Source organism: Papio anubis, chromosome X (assembly GCF_008728515.1).
Source record: "Papio anubis isolate 15944 chromosome X, Panubis1.0, whole genome shotgun sequence".
Classification (NCBI taxonomy): domain Eukaryota; kingdom Metazoa; phylum Chordata; class Mammalia; order Primates; family Cercopithecidae; genus Papio; species Papio anubis.
The window spans coordinates 50,141,917-50,169,086 of NC_044996.1; the positions used below are offsets into that span (position 1 = coordinate 50,141,917).

General features: G+C 41.2%; 1 protein-coding gene across 1 annotated transcript; it reads left to right on the top strand.

Annotated features, from left to right (window-relative positions):
- Window positions 1–11,052: 11,052 nt before the first annotated feature.
- BEX1 (brain expressed X-linked 1) lies at window positions 11,053–12,118 on the top strand. Its single transcript, XM_031660659.1, has 2 exons — window positions 11,053–11,089; window positions 11,475–12,118. Exon 2 carries the CDS (start codon window positions 11,482–11,484, stop codon window positions 11,866–11,868), a length of 387 nt encoding a protein of 128 aa, XP_031516519.1. The 5' UTR covers window positions 11,053–11,089; window positions 11,475–11,481; the 3' UTR covers window positions 11,869–12,118.
- Window positions 12,119–27,170: the final 15,052 nt, after the last annotated feature.

Sequence of the window (27,170 nt, forward strand, 5' to 3'; positions counted from 1 at the left end):
TGACATATCTTTTGGAGGCCACTCTTCAACCTCCTACATTGTACCCTCTGGTCCCTGAAAATTCCTATCCATCTAATGTGAAAAATACATTCACCCCATCCCACCATATCCAAAAGTTAATGCAGTCCAGCATCAACTGTAAGTCAAATATCCTGTCTAAATACCATCAACTCAAAAAGTCCCAAATATCATCTAAATCAGGTATGAGTGAAATCTGATCTATGAACCATGTAGGGGCAAAATTCCTTTCCATCTGTGGACTTGTAAAACCAGAAAACAAGCAACCTGCTTCCAAAATTCATTGGCAGGACAGGTATAGAATACACATCCCCATTCTGAAGGGGAGAATATGAAATAATAAAAGCAGTCACTGATTCAAGCATGTTTGAAATCTAGCAGGGTTTTGCTGGGCGTGGTGGCTTACACTTATAATCCCAGCACTTTGGGAGGCCGAGGCAGGTGGATCACTTGAGGTCTGGAATTTTAGACCAGCCTGGCCAACACGGTGAAACCCTGTCTCTACTAAAAATACAAAAATTAGCCAGGCATGGTGGCAGGCACCTGTAATCCTAGCTACTCGGGAGGCTGAGGCAGGAGAATTGTTTGAACCTGGGAGGTGGAGGTTGCACTGAGCCAAAATCACACCACTGCACTTCAGCCTGGACGACAGAGTGAGATTCTGCCTCAAAAAACAAAAAACAGAAACCTGGCAGGGTTTCAAGGCCTGAGAATTACCCTCTGTGGCTTGATGCTTTATTGTCTGGGCCACAAAGGCATCACTGCTCTACTGGCCTCCTCCTCTGTATCCATGGCTCTGCCCTCTGAGTCTTTCTTCCTTTATCTTAAAGGATGTCAGATGTTAACAGTCAAGTAACTCTATCATCCTTTTTACTGCCTGTAGAATCCTAGATGTCTGATAGCCTTCTTTCATTTTTCCCTTTTTTTGTTTTCTTCAGGTCAAGCTGGCAGTGTTTTTAGTGGTATAACATTCTTCTAAAAAAACCTTGTGGGTCTCCTGTGTGTGTCAAAGGGATCCATGCCATCAGACGAGGATTATCCACAGATCCTTTCTGGATACTATATATTTTTCCTTGATTGGGCTTAGAGGATTGATTGGATTTATTAATCACACATTAAATGTCTTTAGCAAAAGGTATCCAGCCACACTCTTGGCTCTTTATCCAAAACACACTTAAAATCTTTCAGGTGTTTATTACTACTTGTATGTCTTCTTTGGAGAAATGTCTAAGTCCTTTGCCCATTTTTGAATTGGGTTGTTTTCTGTTGTTGTTCTTGCTGAGTTGTGGGAGTTCTTTATATTTTCTAGATATTAATCTCTTATCAGATATATGATTTGAAAATATTTTCCCTTTTCATTCCATTGCTACATCCTCTGATGCACAAAAGTCTTTCATTTTGATGTAGTACAATTTATCTGTTATTTTCTTTTGTTTCCTTTTCTTCTAGTGTCATATCCAAGAAATCATTGTGACATCCAATATTATGAGGCTTGTCCCTGTGTCTTCTGCTAAGAGTTTCATGCTTTTAGCTCTTATAATTTTATCTTTCATCCATTTTGAGTTAATTTTTGTTTATGGTATAATGTAAGGGTATAACTTCATTCTTTCCTGTGTGGATATCCAGTTTTCCCAGCAACATTTGTTGAAAAGACTGTACTTTCCTCACTGAACAGTCTTTGCACCCTGTTGAAAAGCATTTGACCATTTATGCCAGGATTTGTTTTTAGACTACCAATTCTATTTGTTTACATGTCTGTTATTCTGCCAGTACCACTGTTTTGATTACTGTAGCATTGTATTAAGCTTTGAAATCAGGATGTGGGAAACTTCAAACTTTGTTCTTTTTCAAGATTGTTTTGGCTAATTGGGTCCTTTGAGTTTCCATATGAATTTTAGGATAGATTTTGATTTCTGCAAGAAAATCATTGTGATGTCGATAGGGATTGCATTGAATCCATAGATCACTTTGGGTAGTATTGATATTTTAACAATACAATGTCTTCTAATCCATGAACACAGGATGTCTTGCATTTATTTGTCTTCTTAAATTTCTTTCAGTAACATTTTGTACTTTTTAGTGTACAAGTCTTTTGCTTCCTTGGTTAAGTTTAATCATAAGTACTTTAAATGGAATAGTTTTTTAATTATTCTTTCAGATTGCTCACTGTTAGTGTATAGAAATGTAAATAATTTTTTTTTAAGAGCCAGAGTTTCACTCTGTCACTCAGGCTGGAGTGCAGTGGTGTGATCATAGCTCACTGTAACCTTGAACTCCTGCACTCAAGCAATCCTCCTGTTTCAGCCTCCTGAGTTGCTAGGACTATAGGCATGTACCACCACAGGTGGCTAATTTTTAAAATAATTTTTTTGTAGATCAGAGTCTTGCTATATTGCCCAGGCTGGTCTCAAACTCATGGCCTCAAGCAATCCTCTCACCTCAGCCTCCCAAAGTGCTGGGATTACAGGAATGAGTTACTACACCCAGCCTTGTATATTGATTTTGTATCCATCAACATTGCTGAATTCATTTATTACTTCTCACAGATTTTTGGTGGAGTCTTTAGGATTTTCCACGTATAAAATTATTTCCACTGCAAACAGAACTAACTAATTTTATTTCTTGTCTAACTTGAATGCCTTTTTACTTATTTTGCTTGCTTAATTGTTCTGGCTAGGACTTCCAGTACTGTGTTGAATAGAAATGGCATGAGTGGGCATTCTTTTCTTATTCCAATCTTAGAGGAAAAATTTTCCGTCTCTCACCATTGAGTATGATTTTACTCATGGGTTTTTCATATATGGCCTTTATTACGTTAACATAATTTCCTTCTATTCCTAGTTTATTGAGTGTTTTCAATTGTGAAAGGGTATAAGTTTTGTCAAATGCTTTTTCTAAATTGAGATAATTATGTGCATTTTCCCCCTTCATTCTGTTAATGTGGTACATTACATTACTTGATTTTTATATGTTGAAGCACGCTTGTATTCCAGGAATAAATCCCACTTGGTCATCGTGTATAACCTTTTAATATCCTGTTGAATTTAGCTTGCAAGTATTTTTTTGAGGATATTTGCATCAGTATCCATAAGGGGTACTGTTCTATAGTTTTCTTGTAATACCTTTGAAATTATTTCAAAAGTTATATTTACACTGCACTATAGTCTATTAAGTGTGCAATAGCATTATGTTTAGAAAAATGTAGGCTCGGCACGTGGCTCACGCCTGTCATCCCAGCACTTTGGGAGGTCGAGACGGGTGGATCACGAGGTCAGGAGATCGAGACCATCCTGGCTAACACGGTGAAACCCCGTCTCTACTAAAAATACAAAAAACTGGCTGGGCATGGTGGCGGGCACCTGTAGTCCCAGCTACTTGGGAGGCTGAGGCAAAAGAACGGCGTGAACCTGGGAGGTGGAGCTTGCGGTGAGCCAAGATCATGCCACTGCACTCCAGCCTGGGGACAGAGCGAGACTCCATCTCAGGAAAAAAAAAAAATGTAAATAGCCTAATTTTAAAACACTTTATTGCTAAAAAATGCTAATGATCATCCGAGCCTTCAGTGAGTCATAATCTTTTTGCTGAAAGGATAAATGGTCTTACCTCAATGTTAACGGCTGCTTGTTGATCAGGGTGATGGTTGCTGAAGATTGGGTTGGTTGTGGCAATCTGTTAAAATAAGGCAACAATGGCTGGGTACAGTGGCACATGCCTGTAGTCCCAGACACCTGGGAGGCTGAGGAGAGAGTATCCCTTGACTACAGAAGTTTGAGTTCAGCCTGGTCAACCTAGTGAGACCTCTGACTCTTACATTTAAAAAAAGACAACAATGAAGTTTTTTTTTTCTTGCTCTGTCGCCCAGGCTGGAATGCAGTGGCATGATCTCCACTCACTGCAAGCTCCGCCTCCCAGGTTCACACCATTCTCCTGCCTCAGCCTCCCAAGTAGCTGGGACTACAGGTGCCCGCCACCACTTCTGGCTAATTTTTTGTGTTTTCAGGAGAGACTGGGTTTCACCATGTTAGTCAGGATGGTCTCGATCTCCTGACCTCGTGATTCACCCGCCTTGGCCTCCCGAAGTGCTGAGATTACAGGCGTGAGCCACCACGCCCAGCCAGTAATGAAGTTGTTGCTCCACTGATCGACTCTGCCTTACGTGAAAGATTTCTCTGTAGCATGTGATGCTGTTTGATAGCATTTACCCACAGTAGAACTTCTTTCAAAATTGGAATCAATCTTCTCAAACGTTGCCATTGCTGTATCAACTAAGTTCATGGCATATTTTAAATCCTTTGTTGTCATTTCAACATTGTTCACAGCATCTTCACCAGGAGTAGATTCCATCTCAAGAAACCACTTTCTTTGCTCATCCATAAGAAACAACTCCTCATCCATTTAAGTTTTATCATAACATTGCAGCAATTTATTCACATCTTGAGGCTCTACCTTTTTTTTTCTTTCTTTTTCTCTTTTTTTTTTTGAGATGGAGTCTTGCTCTGTCACCCAGGCTGGAGTACAATGGTGTGATGTTGGCTTACTGAAACCTCCATCTCCCGGGTTCAAGCGATTCTCCTGCCTCAGCCTCCTGAATAGCTGGGATTATGGGCGTGTGCCACCACACCTGGCTAATTTTTGTATTTTTAGTAGGGATGTGGTTTCACCATGATGATCGGGCTGGTGTCGAACTCCTGACCTTGTGATCTGCCTGCCTCAGTCTCCCAAAGTGCTGGGATTACAGGCGTGAGCCACCGTGCCCAGACCAGGCGCTATTTCTAATTCTAGTTCTCTTGCTGTTTCCACCATATCCGCGGTGACTTCCTCTACTAAAGTCTTGAAACCCTCAAAGTCATCCATGATAATTGGAATCAACTTCTTCCAAACTCCTGTTAATGTTGATATTTTGACCTCCTCCCATGATTCAGAAATGTTCTTAATAACATTTAGAATGATGAATCCCTTCCAGAAGATTGTCAATTTACTTTGCCCTAATCCATAAGAGGAATCACTATCTATGGCAACTATTGTCTTATGAAATGTATTTCTTAAATAATAAACCTTGAAAGTTGAAATTACTTCTTGATCCATGGGCTGCAAAATGGATGCTGTATTAGCAGCTACGAAAATAACATTGATCACTTTGCACATCTTCATCAGAGCTCTTCAGTAACTAGGTACATTGTCAATAAGCAGTAATATTTTGAAAGGAATCTTTTTTACTGAGCAATAGGTCTCAGTAGTTAATTTAAAATATTCAATAAACCATGCTGTAAACATATATGCTGTCATCCAGGCTTGGTTGGTTGTTCCATTTCTAGAGCACAAGTAGAGTAGATTTAGCAAAATTCCTTAGGACCCTAGGATATTCAGAATGGTCAATGAGCATTGGCTTCAACTTCAGGTCACCAGTTGCATAAGCCCCTAAGGAGAGTGAGTCTGTTCTTTAAAGCTTTGAAGTCATGCATTGACTTCTCACTAGCTATGAAAGTATTAGATAGCATCTTCTTCCAATGGAAGGTTGTTTCATCTACATTGAACATTTGTCATTTAGTGTAGCCACCTTCATCAATTATCTTGGCTAAATCTTCTGGGTAACTTGCTGTAGCTTCTATATCAGTACTTGCTGTTTTACCTTGTGCTGTTATGTTATAGAGATAACGTCTTTTCTCAAACTTCGTGAACCAGCCTTTGCTAGATTCAAACTTTTCTTCTGCACCTTCTTCACCTCTCTCAACCTTCACACAACTGAAGAGAGTTAATGCCTTGCTCTGCATTAGGCTTTGGCTTAAGGGAGTGTTGTGGCTGGTTTGATCTATTCAGACCACTAAAACTTTCTCCATATTAGCAATAAGGATGTTTTGCCTTTTTGTGCCCAGGCTAGAGTGCACTGGCACAGTCCTGCCTCACTGCAACCTCCACCTCCCGGGTTCAAGCGATTCTCTTGCCTCAGCCTCCTGAGTAGCTAGGATTACAGGCACACGCCACCACGCCTGGCTAATGTTTGTGTTTTTAGTAGAGATGGTGTTTCACCATGTTGGCCATGCTGGTCTCAAACTCCTGACCTCGTAATCTGCCTACCTCAGCCTCCCAAAGTGCTGGTATTATAGGCGAGAGCCATCACACCTGGCCCTATTTTGGCTTTTGACATGCCTTCCTCACTACACTTAATAATTTCTAGCTTTTATTTTTATTTTTTTATTTTATTTTATTTTTATTTCTTGAGATGGAGTCTCATTCTGTCACCCGGGCTGGGGTGCAGTGGCACGATCTCAGCTTACTGCAACCTCCACCTCCTGTGTTCAAGTGATTCTACTGCCTCGGCCTCTTGAGTAGCTAGGACTACAAGCATGCTCCACTACTCCCAGCTAATTTTTCTATTTTTTTTAGTAGGAACAGGGTTTTGCCATGTTGCCCAGGCTGGTCTCAAACTCCTGACCTCAAGTGATCTGCCCCCCTTAGCCTCCCAAAGTGTTGGGATTACAGGCGTGAGCCACCACACCCAACCAATGGAATTGTTTTGAGAGTCCAAAAGTAAAACAACATGACTAATCTCAACTGAATTTTGACAAAGTTTCCAAGACAATTCAGTGGAGAAATAATAGTCTTTTCAACAAAAGGTGCTGGGCCAACTGGATAGCCACATATAAAAGAATGAAGTTACACTCTTACCTCTCGCCTTATAAAAAATTAGTTCAAACTGAGTCAAAGACCTAAATGGAAGAGCTAGAACTATAAAACTCTTAGAGGAAAATATAGGGATAAATATTTTTGACCTTGGATTACAAAGGATTCTTAGATTCAAATGACTCTTGAATTCAAAAGATTCTTAGATATGACACCAATACCAGGAGCAGCAAAGAAAAAGATAATCTAGACTTCATCAAAATTAAAAACTATTGTGTTTCTTTTCTTTTCTTCTCTCTCTCTTTTTTTTTTTTTTTTCCTTTTGAGACACAGTCTCGATCTGCGGCTCAGGCTGGAGTGCAGTGGTGCAATCTCGGCTCACTGCAACCTCCACCTCCCAGGTTCAAGCGATTCTCCTGCCTCAGCCTCCTGAGTAGCTGGGACTACAGGCAGGTGCCGCCACACCCGGTTAATTTTTTGTATTTTTAGTAAAGGCGGGGTTTCACCATGCTGGCCAGGCTGATCTCAAACTCCTGACTTCAAGTGATTCACCCGCCTTGGCCTCCCAAATTGCTGGAATTACAGGCTTGAGCCACCGTGCCTGGCCAAACACCATTGTGTTTCAAAAAGCACCATTATGAAAGTGATTAAAAAATCCACAGAATGGGCTAAAATATCTGCAAATCATATATGTAGTGAGGGATTTCTGTCTAGAATATATAAAAACGCTTGCAACTCAATAATAAAAAGAAAAATAACTCAAATAAAAAGTGCACAAAGATCTGAATAGACATTGATCCAAGGAGGATATACAAATGACCAATAAGCACATGAAAAGATGTACCACATTATTAGTCATCAAGGATATGCAAATAAAAACCACCATGATATACCACTTCACCCCCACTAAAATGGCTGGAATCAAAATTTCAGATAATAACAAATGTTGACAAGAATATGGAGAAATCAAAACCATCATACACTACTGGTAGGAATGTAAAATATTCAGCCACTTTTGAAAATAGTTTGGCAGTTCCTCAAATGAGTAATCATATTGGAATCATAAAGCCTAAAAACATCATGCTAAAAAAAAATCCAATTTCCAAAGAATACATATTATACAATTTCATTCCTATGAAATGTCAAAATAGGGAAATCTATAGACAGAAAACGTATATTAGTAATTGCTTTGGTATGAAGAGGATGGGGGAATAGGAGAGTGATAGCAAAAGAATAGGAGGTCGCTTTTTTTTTTTTTTTTTTTTGAGACAAAGTCTCTCTGTCGCCCAGGCTGGAGTGCAGTGGCTCGATCTCGGCTCACTGCAAGCTCTGTCTCCCGGGTTCAGGCCATTCTCCTGCCTCAGCCTCGGAGTAAGCTGGGACTACAGAAGCCCGCCACCGCCGAGGCTAATTTTTTTGTATTTTTAGTAGACATGGGAGTTTCACGTGTGTTAGCCAAGATGGTCTTGATCTCCTGACCCTCGTGATCCACCTGCCTCAGCCTCCCAAAGTGCTGGGATTACAGGTGTGAGCCACTGTAGCCAGAGTGGCTTGCAGAGTGATGAAAATATCCTAAAGTTGACTGTGATGATGATTGCATGTATCTATGAATATACTAAAAACCATTGAATTTTACACTTTAAATGGGCAAATCTTATGGATTGTAAATTGTATCTCCATAAAGTTGTTTCTAAAAGATAAATTGAGGCCGGGTGCGGTAGCTCACGCCTGTAATCCCAGCAATCAGGAGGCCGAGGTTGGCGGATCACCTAAGGTCAGGAGTTTGAAACCAGTGGGGCTAACATGGCTGAACCCCCATCTCTACTAAAAAGAAAAAGAAAAATTAGCTGAGCATGGTGGCGGGCACCTGTAGTCCCAGCTACTCTGGAGGCTGAGGCAGGAATATCCCTTGAACCCGGGAGGCAGAGGTTGTAGTGAACCAAGATCGTGCCACTGCACTCCAGCCTGGCTGACAGAGTGAGTCTCCATCTAAAATAAATAAATAAATAAATAAATAAATAAATAAATAAATAGAGACTTAACCAGACTTGGTTATTATTTGAATACGAGGGACAATGTAGAGCGATTCAAGGATAATAGCCACGTTTCTGGGTTGGTCAATGGGTGAGTACTAAGGTAAAAAACAAAGGAAAATAAACATGTCTAAGGTGAGAAGAAGTGATGAGAGAGAGAGAGGGAGAGAGAGGAAGAAAAGAAGGAGGAGGAGGAGGGAGAGAGAGAAAGAAAAGAAGGAGGAGGGGGGGAGGAGGAAAGAAGAAGGAGAAGAAGAAGAAGTAAGAAGAGAGGAGAGAGAAGAAGGAAGAAGGAAGAAAGAAGAAGAAAAAGAAGAAATAGTAGTATTAAGGGCTTCTGAGTTGAGAAGGCCAATATAGTAAGAATGGTCAGTGGAGAGTGTTCCTCAGGCCCTAGCATAAATGAAGAGGTATCAGAGTGGGCGTGGACTGGCAGATAGTGACCCTGCAGCAAGACGAGGCTCTTCTGGGTGACCTGGAGGTGAGACAGTTAGGGTGAGGGTCTCAGTATTCTGCACTACAAAAGTCAGGTGAGAGATAGCAAAAATGTCCCAAAGAGGCTTTTCCCTGGGGTGGGTGAAAAAGAGAAGAGAGCAAGCAGATTTGAGAACTGCTCCCCACTCCTCCCACCTCCTCAATTACTTCTAGGCTTTTCTTGGAATCTCTCACCACAGAGCTGTAGAAAAGCCCTATTCTGGTTTCCAGAATGGGAAGAGACCTCCCAACTATGCTCAGAAGTGAGTCACTAGGTGGGAATTTGGGGAAGAAATGGAGGGAAGGAGGTAAAGTGATATATTAAGGTCACCACCTTGGTCACGTGTCTGTCTATATTTTTGGAGTAAGCAACAGAATTAGGAGTCTGAACTTAAGAATTAAGAAGCTCTGTAATATAACAGTGGAAGATCAGCACCTTCCCAACCTCTTGTCAGGGCAGGGATGCTCTATCTCTGCATCACTCAACCTGCCTTGGCCTCACAGCTCTTCCTTTTGCTTAGGTCTTCAAACCATCAACAGTGAAAGCCACTAATTTTAGCAGGTGGCATTAGTTGTCAGCAAATGTTTTTTCATATTTAATGAATGTTTATTATAATAGAATAAAATAAAAATGTTTATTAAACTTGAAATTTGTCTCAGAAGGATAAAAAGTTAGATTATTTACGTAAAATGGCCAAGATCTGACAACAGAACTGTTCCCTGAAGATTTACTTCACAGATTATTTTGAAAACACCAACTGTGTTCAGGAAAATTTTCTCTCCTTTTTTTCCATAAAAAATTCAAACAAGTGAGAATGCTCTAAAAACGATGGTGTGGAGCCCAGGGAAAATGTTTTCTGTGTGCTATAGATGAACATAAACTATATATAAATATATTACTTTCCCAGGTTGAAGTGTTTCTTTCAAAAATAAAATTTGATTATTTTCAATTTTGTGAAGCATGCTGATTTTTAAAAAGGAATTAAAGAGGAATTATTAGGAAGCATATACACAGCCAGGGAGAAGAGGAGAGAAAGCAGAGAAGGCCAAGGCCAGGGTCCGGGGGTTTGGGGTGGGGGAAAGGAAGGGTACAGACCCTCCCAAGTAACCGAAGATGGGTAAACTCCAGCCGCAAGGCAGTGATGCACCACAACAGCCAGGCCCTCAGATTACAGAGGACGGAGATAGTGACAGGGCTACTGTGCACACTGGGGCACCCTTGCACAGACAGGAGGAGGGTGTCTGTGTGTTCAAGGAGATGCAGTTGACGCTGGCCACCCCGCCGGCCCGTAGGGGGTTAGTGGGAAGAGGTGACAGCAGTGACGCACGGGCCCTCCCGTGACCAGGAGCTGCAGAGCTACGCAGCCTTGGCGCAGTCATCACTCGCGTCTAGCTACGGCTCCCGCTGCCCCTGCGCTCCCGGCAGGCTGGCATCCCACGGCCCAGAAAGGGGAGAAGCCCAGGAACTGGAGGCGGAGCCCAGGGCCGGCGCGCTGAAACCAGGCCACAGCAGCAGCTTACCGACCCTGACAGGCTAGAACAGCCTGGGGGTCCAGCCAACTTTCTCCACAACCCAACATTCTTGGGAACATAGTGGTCCCCTGGGGTGGGGAAGCAGGGGCGGCTGGGGCTCCAGGGGCAGCAGAGCAACCAAGAGCGATGGAAACCGAGTCCTTGCAGGAAAGACAGTGGGAACCACCACTGGGGCAGGGCGGCCGAGGGGTGGGGGCAGGGGCTGGGAGACACTTGGGGCGCTGGCAGTGAGGAGGGCCCTGGGCGGGGAAGGAGCCGGGTGCCCGCGGTTCCTCGCTAGCTTTCCGCTGCAGCAGCCCCGCTCCCCCTGTAGCCCATCTGCGGAGTCTGCAGGGGCCAGAGTGTCAGCAGCGCACCTCGCGGGGCAGCGAGAATCAGAGGAGAAAGAGGGAGACTGCAAGGATAGGCCCAAGGTCAGTGCGAGGGACGGTGGTAGGGGGCGGGTGCAGGAGTCAGTCTGAGGTCCTCCTCCCAACTCCCCCATCTCTCGTCCTCCATTTTGGTGCCTGCCGAGATCTAGGGATGGATCTGTAGGGAAAATGGTGGGTTTGTGGGGAGGGAGGGGAAGACACGAGAGGTCGGGGGTAGGGGTGGGGGGGTGGTGGGAGTGGTGCTGGGCTCGAATGGAGGCCCCCTAGTGGGCGCACTAAGCCTCTCTGGTGGGAAACATGAAATTAAAACAAAACATGTTGATATCCATGACGCGGAGTTCTGAAAAATGAGTATCCATGCCTCTGTCCTCGGTACTGAAGCGTTCACCAGCTGTTCAGCCCCTTCTCTCTCCTTTTGTCTCCTAGGAGTAATGAAGTCCAAAGAGAAACGAGCGGTAAACAATCTCAGCATGGAAAATACCAACCAAGAAAATGAAGAAAAGGAAGAAAAGGAGCAAGTTGCTAATAAAGGGGAGCCCTTGGCCCTCCCTTTGGATGCTGGTGAATACTGTGTGCCTAGAGGAAATCGTAGGCGGTTCCGCGTTAGGCAGCCCATCCTGCAGTATAGATGGGATATGATGCATAGGCTTGGAGAACCACAGGCAAGGATTAGGGAAGAGAATATGGAAAGGATTGGGGAGGAGGTGAGACAGCTGATGGAAAAGCTGAGGGAAAAGCAGTTGAGTCATAGTCTGCGGGCAGTCAGCACTGACCCCCCGCACCATGACCATCACGATGAGTTTTGCCTTATGCCCTGAATCCTGATGGTTTCCCTAAAGTTATTAGGGAGACAGACCCCTGCTTTCGAAATTTACATGTTCATGATGTGCCCTTGTTGTAAACCTTTACCTGTCACTTGTTTACGTGGGTCTCCTATTACCAGCTTCTAATTGAATATTGTGTTTTTGAACCAGTCTGTAAGATTTTTGTTAGCAGAAGAATTTTACCTATTGCATGGAAAGATGCTCATTATATATTGTGAAGTTAATAAAGCAGCTTTAAAAACAATCTCTATATTCTTTTTTTGTTTAAAAAATTATATTAATCTACTTAATACATGAAAAGTACTGAAATTAAATATACCAAAGGATTAATATAGGAACTCATTCTATTGGATGGGTTAATGTATTTTTTATATTTTCTGTAATTTAAGAAGAATTGGAAACATTTTTAAATAACCTTTGAAAGCAGTAGAGTCACTTAATAAATACTTGCTGATCAGCACTACTCACAATAGCAAAGACATGGAATCAACATAAATGTCCATCAGTGAGAGACTGGATAAAGAAAAATGTACATCATGGAATATTATGCAGCCATAAAAATAAAGAAATCATGTCTTTTGTGGGAATATGGATAGAGCTGGAGGCTATTATCCTTAGCAAACTAATGCAGGAACAGAAAACCAAATACTGTGTGTTCTCATTTATAAGTGGGAGCTAAATGAAAACTCATGAACACAAAAAAGGGAACAACACACTGGGATCTGTAGGGGTGGAGAGTGGGAAGAGGAAGAGGAACCTAAAAGATAACTATTGGGTGCTGTGCTTAATACCTGGGTGATGAAATAATCTGTACAACAACCCCCCAACCTGCCCCCGGCCCATGACAGGAATTCACCTATGTAACAAACATTCACATGTACCCTGGAACCTAAAAGTTTTTTTAAAAAAAGAAAAAAAAATACTTGCTGATCAAATTTGGATCTCTTAGCCAGGTAAATAAACCCAGGACCTTGTATAAATTGGGGGTGGCATTTCCTTCACATGACTGGAATGAGGTCATTTGTGTGAGACCTGTGTTTACCTGTTTTTTCTCCCATCCACACCTATTATGCAAGACTCCCATCCTCAGATTTTCCCTTCAGATATTTAGCAGAGTGCTCAAAGTAGGTCTCACTAGTCCGGCATACCTCCTGTTCTCAGGATTAAGATGTCTGTTGGTCATGCTATGATTTCTTCCTGACGAGGCAGGCACTTAACCAAAGTAAAATTAATAATGACTGAGTCAGGAGCTCTGCGTTTTTGTCTTGGTTCAGTTTTTAAACAAGTAAATAACTTTAGACGTGTAACTTAGATTACTTGCCATTCCTAAAGGAACACTGGGTTCATTTAGTAATGTCACAGTGTTTCCAAAACTATGCTAATCTGCCACCTGTGTGAGAATCACCAGGGGACTTTCTTGAAAATGTGGATTCATACACATTATTAGTCGCCACCATGCCTGGCTAATTTTTTGTGTTTTTTAGTAGACACGGGGTTTCACCATGTTAGCCAGGATGGTCTCGATCTCCTGACCCCGTGATCCGCCCACCTTGGCCTCCCAAAGTGCTGGGATTACAGGCGTGAGCCACTGCACCTGGCCAGTATCAATTCTTAAAAGCCATAATAACTTGTAGAATATAAAGGTGAATATCTGAATTCAGTTCAGGGAAGCATTAAAATGTAAAGGATGAGATCATGAAAAAAGCATTAGATTTATTACATAACAATTTGAATTTTGTTATCTTTTGTGGGATATTAGGTGATTTCTTTTGTACTCAATTGTATTTTTCTTAACATGGATTATGTTAAAAAGAAATACAAGCTAACAACAGATCCAGATCCAAAGAACTATTCAGTGAGCTTACAAAAGCAAATGAAGCACATAAAAATTCCCATTGACAGAACTGAGATATGCAAATTTCATGTTAGCCTTGGATAGAGTGTTCATGCCTTAGTGTAATTATCCCTCCTATGGAGTGTAGGTAAAATCACTGTCTTACTTTTAATCAATAGAACACAGCAAAAGTGACAGGATGTCACTTCTGTGATCATGTTACAGAAGATTGTGATTGTCATCGTGCTAGCAGATTCCTTGTCTCTCTTCCTTCCTTCTTCCTCCCACTTGCTGGCTTTGATGAAACAAGCTGCCATGTTGGAGAGGCACATATAGCAAGGAATTGAGAGTGTTCGCCAGCCAACAGCCAGTGAGGAACTGAGGCCCTCAGTCTAATAGTCCTCAAGGAATTGAATCCTGCCAAAACAACAAAGGTGAGTTTGGAATCAGATTCTTGCCCAGCTTAGTCTTCAGATAAAACTGTGGCCCAGGCTAACATCTTGATTACAGCCTTCTAAAAGACTCTGAGGTGGAAGATCCAGATAAGCCACACCCAGACTTTTGATTCACAGAATCTCTGGGATAATAAATGAACGTTCTTGTAAGCTGCTAAATTTTGGGGTGATTTGTTACACAACAATAGATAACTAATACAGTCTCTAAAGACTTTTAAAAACAACCACAGCACCATTATCACAAATAAAAATGGACAAAAATTTCTTAATGTCCAGTCAGTATTCAAATTCTCAGTGGTCTCATATAGATAGATAGATAGATAGATAGATAGATAGATAGATAGATAGATGGAGTTTCACTCTTGTTGCCTAGGCTAGAGTGCAATAACACAGTCTCAGCTCACTACAACCTCTGCCTCCCAGGTTCAAATGATTCTCTTGTCTCAGCCTCCCAAGTAGCTGGGATTACAGGTGCCCACCACCATGCCTGGCTAATTTTTGTATTTTTCATAGAGATGGGGTTTCACCATGTTGACCAGGCTGGTCTCGAACTCCTGACCTCAGGTGATCTGCCTGCCTCGGCCTCCCAAAGTGTTGGGCTTACAGATGTGAGTCACTGCGCCCTGCCAGGTCTCTTAATTTTTAACCTCAAACTATGTAAACTAACACAAAATTAATTATGTGCTTGAGGAACACTTTTGGCCTCATCAAGTTACAAATAACAAGAAACACCTAATATAAAGCCTTCTACTGAGAAGCTGACAAAAGAATGCATGTTTGAAAAAATGCCTCAGATCCAACATAGGTCTGGGGTCACAGACTCTGAAAGTCTAGCAAATGATAACAGAAAAGCTGGTCTGTTTATGCAATGAAAATTTAAGACAATCTGAGGATAAGGAAGGGTCATCACACATAACTGAGTAATCCCAAACAGTCATTTGATACTCTGATATCTGCATTTTTCAGAAGTCTTGTCAAATAGTTACATGTACTCAGATTTGTCAAAGTAACTTGTTTAACTCTAAAAGAAAAAAAAATATCTGCATGGTGGCTCATGCCTGTAATCTCAGCACTTTGGGAGGCTGAGATGGGTGGATCACCTGAGGCCAGGAGTTAGAGACCAGCCTGGCCCACATGGTGAAACCCCATCTCTACTAAAAATACGAAAACTAGCTGGGCGTGGTGGCGGGTGCCTGTAATCCCAGCTACTTGGGAGGCTGAGGCAGGAGAATTGCTTGAACCCGGGAGGAGGAGCTTGCGGTGAGCCGAGATCCCACCATTGCACTCCAGCCTGGGTGACAGAGCGAGACTTTGTCTCAAAAAGAAAAAAAAAAAGGAAAAGTGGCTGCAGGCTGATAAAGTCGGAAAGATGCAGGCATAAATTACAAGATTACCATTCACTGTTGCCATTGAGTATATACCTACAATGACAAGTTGTATTACAGTGCTATTAGAGGAAGCATGGGACTGAGACAACAGGATAAACCAACAAGCATAAGAAACCATTTCATCAACCAGTTTGATTGAAGAAGGGATGGAGTATGTCACCACGATGTCATTTTTTTTCTCAAGATGCACAAAATTTAGGGGACTAACATAAATACAGTAGGCCCTTCATATCTGTGGGTTCTGGATCCATGGACTCACCCAATCATGGATTGAAAATATTTGGAAAAACAAATTCCATAAAGTTTCAACAAGAAAAATTTGAATTTGCAATATGCAAGTACTACATTGAATTTGCATTTAACAAAGTTATATGTAGGCAATGCATAAGGTATTAAAAATAATCTAGACATTGTGTAAAGTTTACAGGAGGATGTGTATAGGTTATGGGCAAACTCTATGTCATTTTATTTAAAGAAAATGAGCATCTGCATCTGCATATTTTTATATTCCTGGGGGTTCCTGACACCAGTCCTCCATGGACATTGAGGGACAACTGACTGTACATGAAGGACATAATTGTGAGTCTTCAGGGCCTCACATTTTGGAAATAAAGATGTCCTATGAGAGTTATAAATGAGTAAATCTTATAGAAAACAGACATGATTTTCCATTTCTGTGGATAAAGCAGGAAAATATCTGTGAATATGATACTGAAAAGATTGGGTTCATCTAGTCAACATCATCTGGAAGTAGTCCCATGGAAGTGGGGCAATGGAAGTGCTTCAGTAAGAGAAATAATAATAATAGTATGCTCTCATGAGCAGAGGCTTGGAGATCCTTTGAAACAGCATGGGGTTGAAACAAAACTTGAAGACCAATGACAAATTTTAGAATATTTTAAGGAAAGGAACTATGAAATAGATGGCATAAGTGTAGGGTAAGAGGCAGCTTCAGAGAGAAGGAAAGATGCAAAAACAGGGCACAAACCAATGCAGAATGAGCTGAAGGGGGTTCTGCCGGTAATATTCGACTAGCCCAGTGAAGAAAATGCATTCAATACAGATCAGAACAGCTATTAACTAATGGATACTTGAGGTACTAAAATGTATTTTTTAAAAAGAAAAAAAAGCAGCTTCATTCCACGGGGAATTTATAGTAAACTGTCCCAAAAGAACTAGAAAATAAAATTCTTATGAATGTTAAAGGAATAAAATTTACCACACAAGCTATGAATCAATATAATCAGTTGAAGGAAGTAGTGAGAGTTTGAATTCCAAAAGATAGTATTTACAGAACCAAAGGAAAAGGTAGATGGGCAGATATAAAGACAAGCTTTCTATCAGATGTCTTAACAAGGACAAAGGCAGTTGTGTATTGATAAATGTTTAACAATTGAGTTTCCATTAAACTGTTTGTAGTGTTAGCCTATTTCCACTATGTAAATGCTCCGGCTACAGTTGATTTCCAGCTACCAACATGATGTCACTTAATGCAGAGTTGAGAAGGGATGTGCACAATTTGCTGTCAAGAGCACACCACTTGCTTAAAGGCCTCCCTCATCAATGTGATTAAAAGGGGAACATTCCCATGCAAAGAAAATGAGAGATGAAAGTGAGAAAAGGAAATACGTGTTGTAAACGAGATGTAGGATGAGCATAAATGAGGGGAAGATGAAATAAAATGAGATCAAGGTAGACAGAAGTCAGCTGTATACAGTACTCTTATGAGCAAAAGGGCCAAGAAAAGTGTGTGAGTGTGTGTGTTGTGCGTTTGTGAAAAGTGGGGGTAGGTGTAATGGTGGGAAGGGATAGATTGGTTGATTACCTAGACATGGATACTCCTAGGCAGTTTAAAGGAGTGTTTGTAGAAGCATGGACTTTGGAGTCACGAGACCTTACTTCAAATATTGGCACCACCACTTACAAGCACTGTGTGTAACCTTAAACAAAGTTGGTCAACCTCCCTTAGCTTTATTTCTTTTATCTATGAAATGCAGAAAGTGTTTAGCAAGATGCCCTTCACATGCTAAGCTCTCAGTAAATGCTAGCTGTTAATGTTATAAAGCAGTAAAATGAAAAAATGCTTTTGATTCACTAAAAATGGGTAGTCTAATCTTTCAAAGTTAATAACATTAGTGGGTTTTAAAAAGTATTTATTGATCCCAGATGTCAAAATTTGGCCTAAAGAGGATCGAATCTGACAAGCACATAGTTTGTATCACACACTGATGTATGATTTTTGAATCACTGCTGATATTTAATAATTGATAAATTCCACAGGAAAAATCAAGATTTTAGATTTTCATGAAAAATCAGGAGTTTTGTAAACCCTGGGGTTGCATTCCCACATTGCATCAGTTGACTGGAGGTAGCCTAGTGTTGGTTTCAATCCTTTAGAAAGGCAGGTGTTTCCGTTTTACTTTCCTTACTCAGCTTTAAAGAAAGAAAAGCTTGTTCACATTACCTAGTTACCTTCCTGGCCCCCAGAGGCACTACAGTTTGTGTTCTTTAATTCATATCAACTGCATTTCAAAAGTGATATGAAGCAATGGTTCAGCAAATGATTGAGATTCCGACCAATGTGGAATTCAGTACTTTTTATGTTCCAAATCTGCAATTTACAATAAGGTAACCATGAGCCATATTTGGATATTGAGAACTTAAAAAGTGACTAATGCAATTGGAGATGTGCTAAAAGTATAAAGTACACACAGGATTTTAAAGACATAGTACAACAAAGTGAAATATCAGTCATTTTATATTGATTATATGTTGAAGTGATAGCATTTTGGATATACTGTGTTAAATATATTATTAAAATTAATTTTATCTGTTTCTTTTTACTTTTAAATTACGTTTACTACAAAACTTAAAATTAGATTTACAGTTAATAATATATTTCTATTAAATAGCACTATTCCAAACCATTTAAAAGATATACCATGTTTTTAAAATTAAAAAAACTTACTTTAAAATGCCTGATAAAAATGATAAACAATCATTTTGGAAAACACAAAGAAAGAAAAAATTAAAAATCTTAATTCTACTAAATATTATTAAATATTTCAGTTTCTTTTTGTTTAGGTTTTTCTACACGAAATATTCATACATAGAATCTTATTCTATAAAAATTGGATCATACTGTATATACTATTTTACGTTCCTTTTTGACTTAACATTTAAACATAATCTTGGCTGGACACGGTGGCTCACCTCTGTAATCCCAGCAGCACTTTGGAAGGCTGAGGCGGGCGGATCATGAGGTCAGGAGATCGAGACCATCCTGGCTAACACGGTGAAACCCCGTCACTCCTAAAAATACAAAAATTAGCCGGGCGCGGGCTGGGCTTCTGCAGTCCCAGCCACTGGGAGGCTGAGGCTGAGAACAGCATGAACCCGAGGTGGAGCTTGCAGTGAGCCGCAGATCGCCACTGCACTCCAGCCTGGGCGACAGACCTGTCTCAAAAAGAAAACAGTGAGCTGAGATCCAGCCACTGCACTCCAGCCTGGGCTACAGGTGAGCAAGACCTGGCTCAAAAAAAAAAAAAAAAAAAAAACCCAAAAAACAAAAACATAATCTTTTGCAATGTTTTTAAGAATTCTTGACCAGGCGCTGTGGTCGCCTGTAATCCCAGCACTTTGGGGAGGCCGAGACGGGCGGATCAGCTGCTGTCAGGAGATCGAGACATTCTGGCTAACACGTGAACCCCGCTCTAATAAAAATACAAAAACTAGCCGGGCCAGGTGGCGGGCCTGTAGTCCCGCTACTTGCAGGCTGGGAGGCAGGAGCCTGGCGAAACCCGAAGACGGAGCTTGTAGTGAGCTGAGATCCCGCCACTGCACTCCAGCCTGGGTGACAGAGCGAGACTCCGTCTCAAAAAAAACAAAAAAACAAAAAAAACGAATTCTTTGAAATAAAGTTGTTAAATGGATTAACAAATTGAGTACAATAATAATAAAACTGGGAGAAAATACAGATAAGTATTTAATTCAAGTATGTTAAAGGCATTTCTCAGCATATGACTCAAGGAAATTAAACATAAAATAACTGATTTTATTACATAAAAAACAAAATTTTGTATAAGTACAATGCAAAAACAAGCAAATGAAATACTGAAAAATATTACATGTAGGAAAGACAAAGGATTAATATTATAACTATAAAGTAAATTGATTCAAATCAATCAAGGAAAGGGGAACATATAAATATAAAATGGACGAAAAAAGGAAAGGTAAAAAATTTTATGACTGACTAGTAGACACATGGAAAAAATGATCAATTTCATCCACGTCTTAGCTCAAGCTGCTATAACAAAATACCATAGACTAGGTGGCTTAAACAACAGAATTTTACTTCTCACTGTCTGGAGGTTGGAGTAAGAGTGCCAGCATTGTTGAGTTCAGTGAGGGTTTTCTTCCCAGCTTGTATTATACATGACTTCCTTCTTGCTGTATCTTCACAGGCAGAGAAAGAGATCCTGTGTCTCTTTTTCTTTTTATAAGGCCACTAATCTCCTCCTGAGAGCCTTACTCTCATGATATAATCTAACCCTAATTACCTTCTAAGGATCCTACCTCTAAATACCATTACACTGGGGATTAGGGCTTGAACATATTAATTTTGGGGAAACAGAAACATTCAGTCCACATCAGCTAGTAATCAAGGAAGTACAAATGAGAGCAAGTAACATTTTGAAGTATCAACTTGGCAAATAATTTTGATAATAACATCAGCCAACATTTATTGACCACTTATGATCTAAGTGCTTTACATACCTTACTCATTCAACTTCCCTAACCATATAAATTGTTTGTGGATACTAGTATAAGGAGATTGGACCACATATTCAAAGCCACATTACTATATACTTATGAGGCTGGAGTTGAACATAGACAGTCTGACTTCTGAATCCATGACATTATTAATTATTCATACCTAGAGATGAGGGTTCAGAAAAATGGGCAGTTTCGTACAGTGCTGGTGAGAATAAGAACTGGTACAACATTTGTGGAAGGTAGGTTGGAAATAAGTATTAAAAGAATTCTATAACCTAGAAATTCTATGCCTATTACTGTACTATAACAAAAGTGAGTAGTCATACAAATAATCTGTACTTGGACTTTGAAAATATCCAAGTGATTAAGAAAACGTGGCACATATACACCATGGAATACTATGCAGCCATAAAAAAGGATGAGTTTGTGTCCTTTGTAGGGACATGGATGCAGCTGGAAACCATCATTCTCAGCAAACTATCGCAAGAACAGAAAACCAAACACCGCATGTTCTCACTCATAGGTGGGAACTGAACAATGAGATCACTTGGACTCGGGAAGGGGAACATCACACACCGGGGCCTATCATGGGGAGGGGGGAGGGGGGAGGGATTGCATTGGGAGTTATACCTGATGTAAATGACGAGTCGATGGGTGCAGCACACCAACATGGCACAAGTATACATATGTAACAAACCTGCACCTTATGCACATGTACCCTAGAACTTAAAGTATTATAATAATAATAATAAATTAATTTTTAAAAAATCCAAGTGTGCAAGAATGTAAATATATGCAATAATAGGATGTTTATTTTAGCATTTTTGAAAAACCAAAAAACTCAGTAAGACTTTAATGCTTAGAAATAATGGGAAGGATTAGTACATTAAGATGCAATAATACTCAGAAAAACTATACAGCCATTATAAATAATGGAGTAGTTCTGAGCAGAATGAAATGGAAAACTCTTTAGGCAATATTGTTATATCAATTATATTGCATAGGGAGTTTTAGCTGTATATAAAAAATAATCCCCTTAAACTAGCTTAACTATTAAGGAAGTTTGTGATCTCACATAGCAGGAAGAGCACAGTAGGTAGGACAGGCATCAGGTGCCATTGATTCAGTAACTAAATGAAGTCATTAAGGATCCAGGTTCTTTCCATCTCTGGTCAGTGCTGTGACCATCTTCTGCTGTGCCTGGTGTCAGCTTCATCCTAAGGCTGGAATTACCCCTAATGTAATAAGATGAATGTTTATTGTGATAGAGTGTACATTCTTCTTTGTTTCTGTCTCTCAGGAGAGAGGGGAAAACCTTTCCTAACTATGGAATAAAATGCCATCCCTTCAATATGATCAGGCCATTTTAAGAGGGTTGTCTCCGCCCTCAACCAGTAATGGCCCTTAGGTAAATTCCAGGTATTGACAGGTTCAGAATAACTAGGACCTGTCCCCGAAGCTTGTAGTGAAGTGGGATGGTGTTGACATCCAGATATTTGGAGTTCTGTTAGGGAGGAAGAGGGAAATTTATGTTAGGTAGGTATAGATGACACTGGGAGCCTCAAACATAGGAATGGCTGAGGACACTATGGACTCCAAGAGGACCTGGTGAGAGGTGAAAGACAGCAAGAAGACATGCTGAATAATCTTTGGAAGGAAAGGAGGCAGGGCATAAATAACTGAGGCAATCCAGAAAGTGCCAACACCCAGGGGAGGAGAGAAAAAAAAATAGAGGATCGAGAGACAGAGAGAGAGAGAGAAAGAGAGAGAGAGAGAGAGAGAGAGAGGCTAAATAATATGAATCAATAAAAGCTCCCCAACTGAAAAAAATCTGAAGGATCCCTGGAGCCCTGGGGTTAAAACCGGAACAAGGAGCATTTTTCAGAGTACCAGCTCTGACAAGGCCATTCACTAGAGCTATGCGGAAGTCATGTGGGTCTGTGCCCACAGGATGCCCACAAAACCAGTCATTGAGGAATAGAATCAAGTGAAGAGAACTGCAAATAGATACATTCTTTAGAGTTGTCACTCTTATCACATACACAGCACCTCCCTTCCCATAATCTTGCCCTGCTCTGTGGACCATGTTGGGCATCCCTCTCCTTCCAGGAGTAGGTAGAAAGTCAGCATTGAATGTTGTTGCACAACATACCTGAAAAACAAACACTTTGGTTGTCTCAGCTTTGACTCTTGCTGAGGTTTGCAAGGGCTTCCACTGGGCACTGTTTGTTCACTTGTTAGGCTCATAACATCCACTCCAGCCAGGCTACTCTCTTTACTTCACTAGCCCTTTCCAGAACACCTCAAACAACAACAACAAAAGAAAAACAAAAAAACCCCTCCAATCCAATCCATCTTTCTAGATCGGACCTGGATTCGTCTTCCTCACAATAGCTTCTCTGGCTCTACAGATACTCCCCTTCTCTGACTTTTATTGAGCTGACAGGACCCCATAGTTTTTCCACTTTTTTCCCCCTGCAGTTGTTATATGCAAGAGTGGACCTGCACAGGCATCCCATGTTCTGCTCCCACCCACATCTCATGATGCCTTAAATTATGTTTCATAATTGTTTTGTATCTATCACAGATCTTAGGCCACTGAATAATCAGTGAACTGGTGAACTGGTCTTTCAGTTTCTCCTGTTACCCTTCTCCAATCCAGTCTCTATATGGCAATCCAAGGAACATTTTTTTTTTTCTTTGAGACAGAGTCTCACTCTGTCGCCAGGCTGGAGTGCAGTGGCATGATCCTGGCTCACTGTAACCTCTGCCTCCTGGGTTCAAGCGATTCCCCTGTGTCAGCCTCCTGAGTAGCTGGGACTACAGGCGCATGCCACCACACCCGGCCTTTTTTTTTTTTTTTTACTTTAGCAGAGACAAGGTTTCACCATATTGGACAGGATGGTCTCGATATCCTGACCTCATGATCTGCCCCCCTTGGCCTCCTACATTATGGGCAGGAGCCATCGCACCCGGCCAGAACATTTTACGAGAAAATTAGAGCATACATCTCCCCTCATTATATCAAATAAATGCCTCTGTTGCATTCAGGTAGTTAAAAAATAAATAAAATCCTTCAGGCCCTGTAAGATCTGGCTCTTGGCCACTACTCTGACACAGGTACTCTTCCCCTTCATTGTTAAGCTCCAGCCACACTGCTTTCCTTTAGTTCTAAATGGGCTGAGGACTTTCCTGCCTTAGAGCCTGTGCATTTGCTGTTTCTCCTGGGAGGCAAACTACACTCCTGCCCTGGCTAACAACTATTTACTCTTTAGGACTCATCTTAAATATCATGCCTACTGTTAGGGACAAGCTGCCCCAAAAAACTTCTTGGTACTGCCAACACTTCCCCCAAACCTCTCCGTGCTGCCCACCCCTCCCCCTAAACTCTGCAACTCTTCTCCTTCCCCCAAGCCTCCACTATGCCCTTATCTAGGTGCTGCAGTGAAGCCAGCATCACTTATCAGACCTTGCTGCAATAAACAAATCCCAATTATAAACCATCTGGACCACACAGGGAGAGGTCGTGGGAAGCATAAACAAACTTCACCTACACCCTCCTGTAATAAATGTCACAAGGTGATATGTGGCAAAATTAACCAACAAACAACCCCAGGGTCTCTCTCCCCCATTTAAATCCCTCATTTTGTAAGCTCAGGGCTGCCTCCTCTGTCTGTAGTGGAGTAGCCAGCAGGTTCAATAAACATATTTGCCTGACTTTGGGTCTATTCCTCCTTTCTCTCGGCTGACCTTACATTCTGGTACCGAAACCCAGGAAGGTGATAGACTCTGGGCAGGACTCTCTCTCTCTCTCTCTCTCTCTCTCTCTCTCTCTGCAACAATGTAAAAACTGATAAACTGAAAATACAACAATTCTTAGACTACGAGAGAATTGAGGTCACAGGGCAAACTATTGTTCCCTCAAATTGGAGAGACAGACAGGTGTATACAAAGAATCACAGCTTACCTGGAGCAGGAGCCCAGGAGCAGAAACCACCACTGGAGCTTGTACCACGGTAGGAAAACATAAACCATAATTGACAAATTACTGAAGGTTCAGTGTAGACAAGATTAAGAGTTAGAAACTCCAGGTGGGCTCAGTCTTAGCCTGTATCCACCCCTACTTTTGTGTGTTTATGTCTGAAGCCCTACCAGTTTCTCACAGTGAAGATCAGAAAAAAATACCTTCCTGCTTCTGACAAGGGGATGCTAAAAGTAAGCATTCTGATATATACCCAGAATCTTTCGTTTTTCTTAACAAGACCTGCTATCAAGAGAAACAAACCAGCCAGGTGCAGTGGCTCATGCCTGTAATCCCTCCACTTTGGGAGGCTGAGGTGGGCGGATCATGAGATCAGGAATTCGAGACCAGCCTGGCCAACATACTGAAACCCCATCTCTACTAAAAATACAGAAATTAGCTGGGCATGGTGGCATGCATCTGTAGTCCCAGCTACTCGGGAGGCTGAGGCAGGAGGATTGCTCGAACCCAGGAGGTGAAGGTTGCAGTGAACCGAGATCACGCCACTGCACTCCAGCCTGGGCTACAGAGCGAGACTCTGTCTCAAACAAAACAAAACAAAACAAAGAAGGGTACCTCAAGGCATTTAAAAATCAAACTCCCAAAGGTCATGGATAAAGGAAGGATCCTAAAAGCAGCAAGAGAAAAGAAAAAAATACAGTGGAGTTCCAATACATCTCACAGCAGATCTTTACATTTACATTAGAAACCTTACAAGGCAGAAGAGAGTAGCATGATAGATTTAAAGTGCTGAAGGAAAAAACAACTTTTACCATAGCAAAGTATATTTGGTGAAAATATCCTTCAAACATAAAGCGGAAATAAAAACTTTCCAAGACAAACAAAAGCTGAGGGATTTCATCAACATCAGACCTGTCTTACAAGAAATTCTAAAGGGAGTTCCTCAATCTAAAAAAAAGATATTAATAAGCAAGAAGCTATCATCTGAAGGTATAAAACTCATTGGTAATAGTAAGCACACAGAAAAACAGAATATTATAACACTAATTGTGATGTGTAAACTACTCATATCTTAAGTAGAAAGAGTAAAAGAAGAACTGATATAAAATAAGTATGACAAATTTCCAACATGTAGACTGCCGAGACCAGCTCGGTCTCAGAGACCCTAACCCAGTGGTGCTAGAGGAATTAAAGACACACACACAGAAATATAGAGGTGTGAAGTGGAAAATCAGAGGTCTTACAGCCTTCAGAGCTGACAGCCCCAAACAGAGATTTACTCACATGTTAACAGCAAACCAGTCATTAGCATTGTTTCTATAGATATTAAATTAACTACAAGTATCCCTTATGGGAAACAAAGGGATGGGCCGAATGAAAGGAATAGGTTGGGCTAGTTAACTGCAGCAGGAACATGCCCTTAAGGCACAGATTGCTCATGCTATTGTTTGTGGCTTAAGAATGCCTTTAAGCAGTTTTCCACCCTGGGCGGGCCAGGTGCTCCTTGCCCTCATTCCCACAAACCCATAACCTTCCAGCGTGGGTATCAGGGCCATTATGAACATGTTACAGTGCTGCAGAAATTTTGTTTATGGCCAGTCTTGGGGCTGGTTTATGGCCAGATTTTGGTGGGCTTGCTTCCAACATGTCCCCCTTCTCTGATTTGCAAATTGATAAAAGCAAGGGCAGCTTTGTCACGGTGAGCTACTTCTTGCAGGAGTCAGGATCCACATCTGCAGAGTATACAAAGACAAACGACATAGATTAAAAGCACAGTTATCATTGAAATCACAGAGCTTCCAAGTGTTTTTATCCATTTTAATGGGTTACTAGCTGCTAATTTGTCTGCAGCTCCTTCAAGCACTCCAGTTCCTGGCATTAAGGTCAGGTGTGCCTGGGATGTTTTAAATATTTGTTCTTTTAATTTTGCTATATCCAAAAACAAGTTTGTAGAGTGTCCTTCTAGATGCTTTTTTATTCTTTCCCAAATTTTGATCTTATTAAGAGCATTTAATAGTTTCCACAAATCCTTATGTTTAGCTCCTAGAGCAGGCCATATCATTTGAGGCTGAGGTGCCACTATACTCCCATGGTTCCAGATAATAGGAACTTTTGCTGTACTTCTTATTATATCTACCATCTGACCATTTTGTTCAGATAATCTGAACATAGTGTGATGGTGGTATGCAGACTGAGAGGTGCAATTCAAACTAAACATCCCCTTAGGGGACCAATTAATAATGATTCCATAGGAATCGTTTGTGTAGCTCCTCTGCCTGTTCTGCAAAGCAATCTTCCTAAACAAGTATGTTCATTTTTTCTAACTGGGTCCAATCCTGTTTACAAATAGGATTTTGAGGGCGGTATGCCTCAATTATAGGAGCAGATTTATTAGAGTAAATACTGAGATCACAAAGCATGTGTAACTGTGTCATAGAGTGATTGCATCCAAGCATTATTACCAGCCCTTATTGAAGGAATATTCACGGCAGTGGTGATAACCGCTATCATAGCTACCATTAAATTATTTATTGTGACTGGTTGTCCCGCTTTCCTCAGGTTTTCTTCTGCCATCTGTGACAGCTTCTTGATCTGTCCCCAGGTGAGTGGCTGTGTTCAACGGGTGTTGCTCGTGACAGTTGGGGTCCTCCTCAGTGTCAGTCTCGACATGGCTGCAACCGGAGGGTCCTCGGGATCCTCCCAGAGTCTCTTCCTCAGCATCCGGCTCATGATAAGGTTTCAGGTGTCTTGATGGTATCCAAATCGGCTATTGATTTTGGCCTGGAGAAATACAAGCATAATCTCTACCCCAAGTTATTATTTTACCTATTTCCCAAGTTTTTGTTATGGGATCTTTTCAC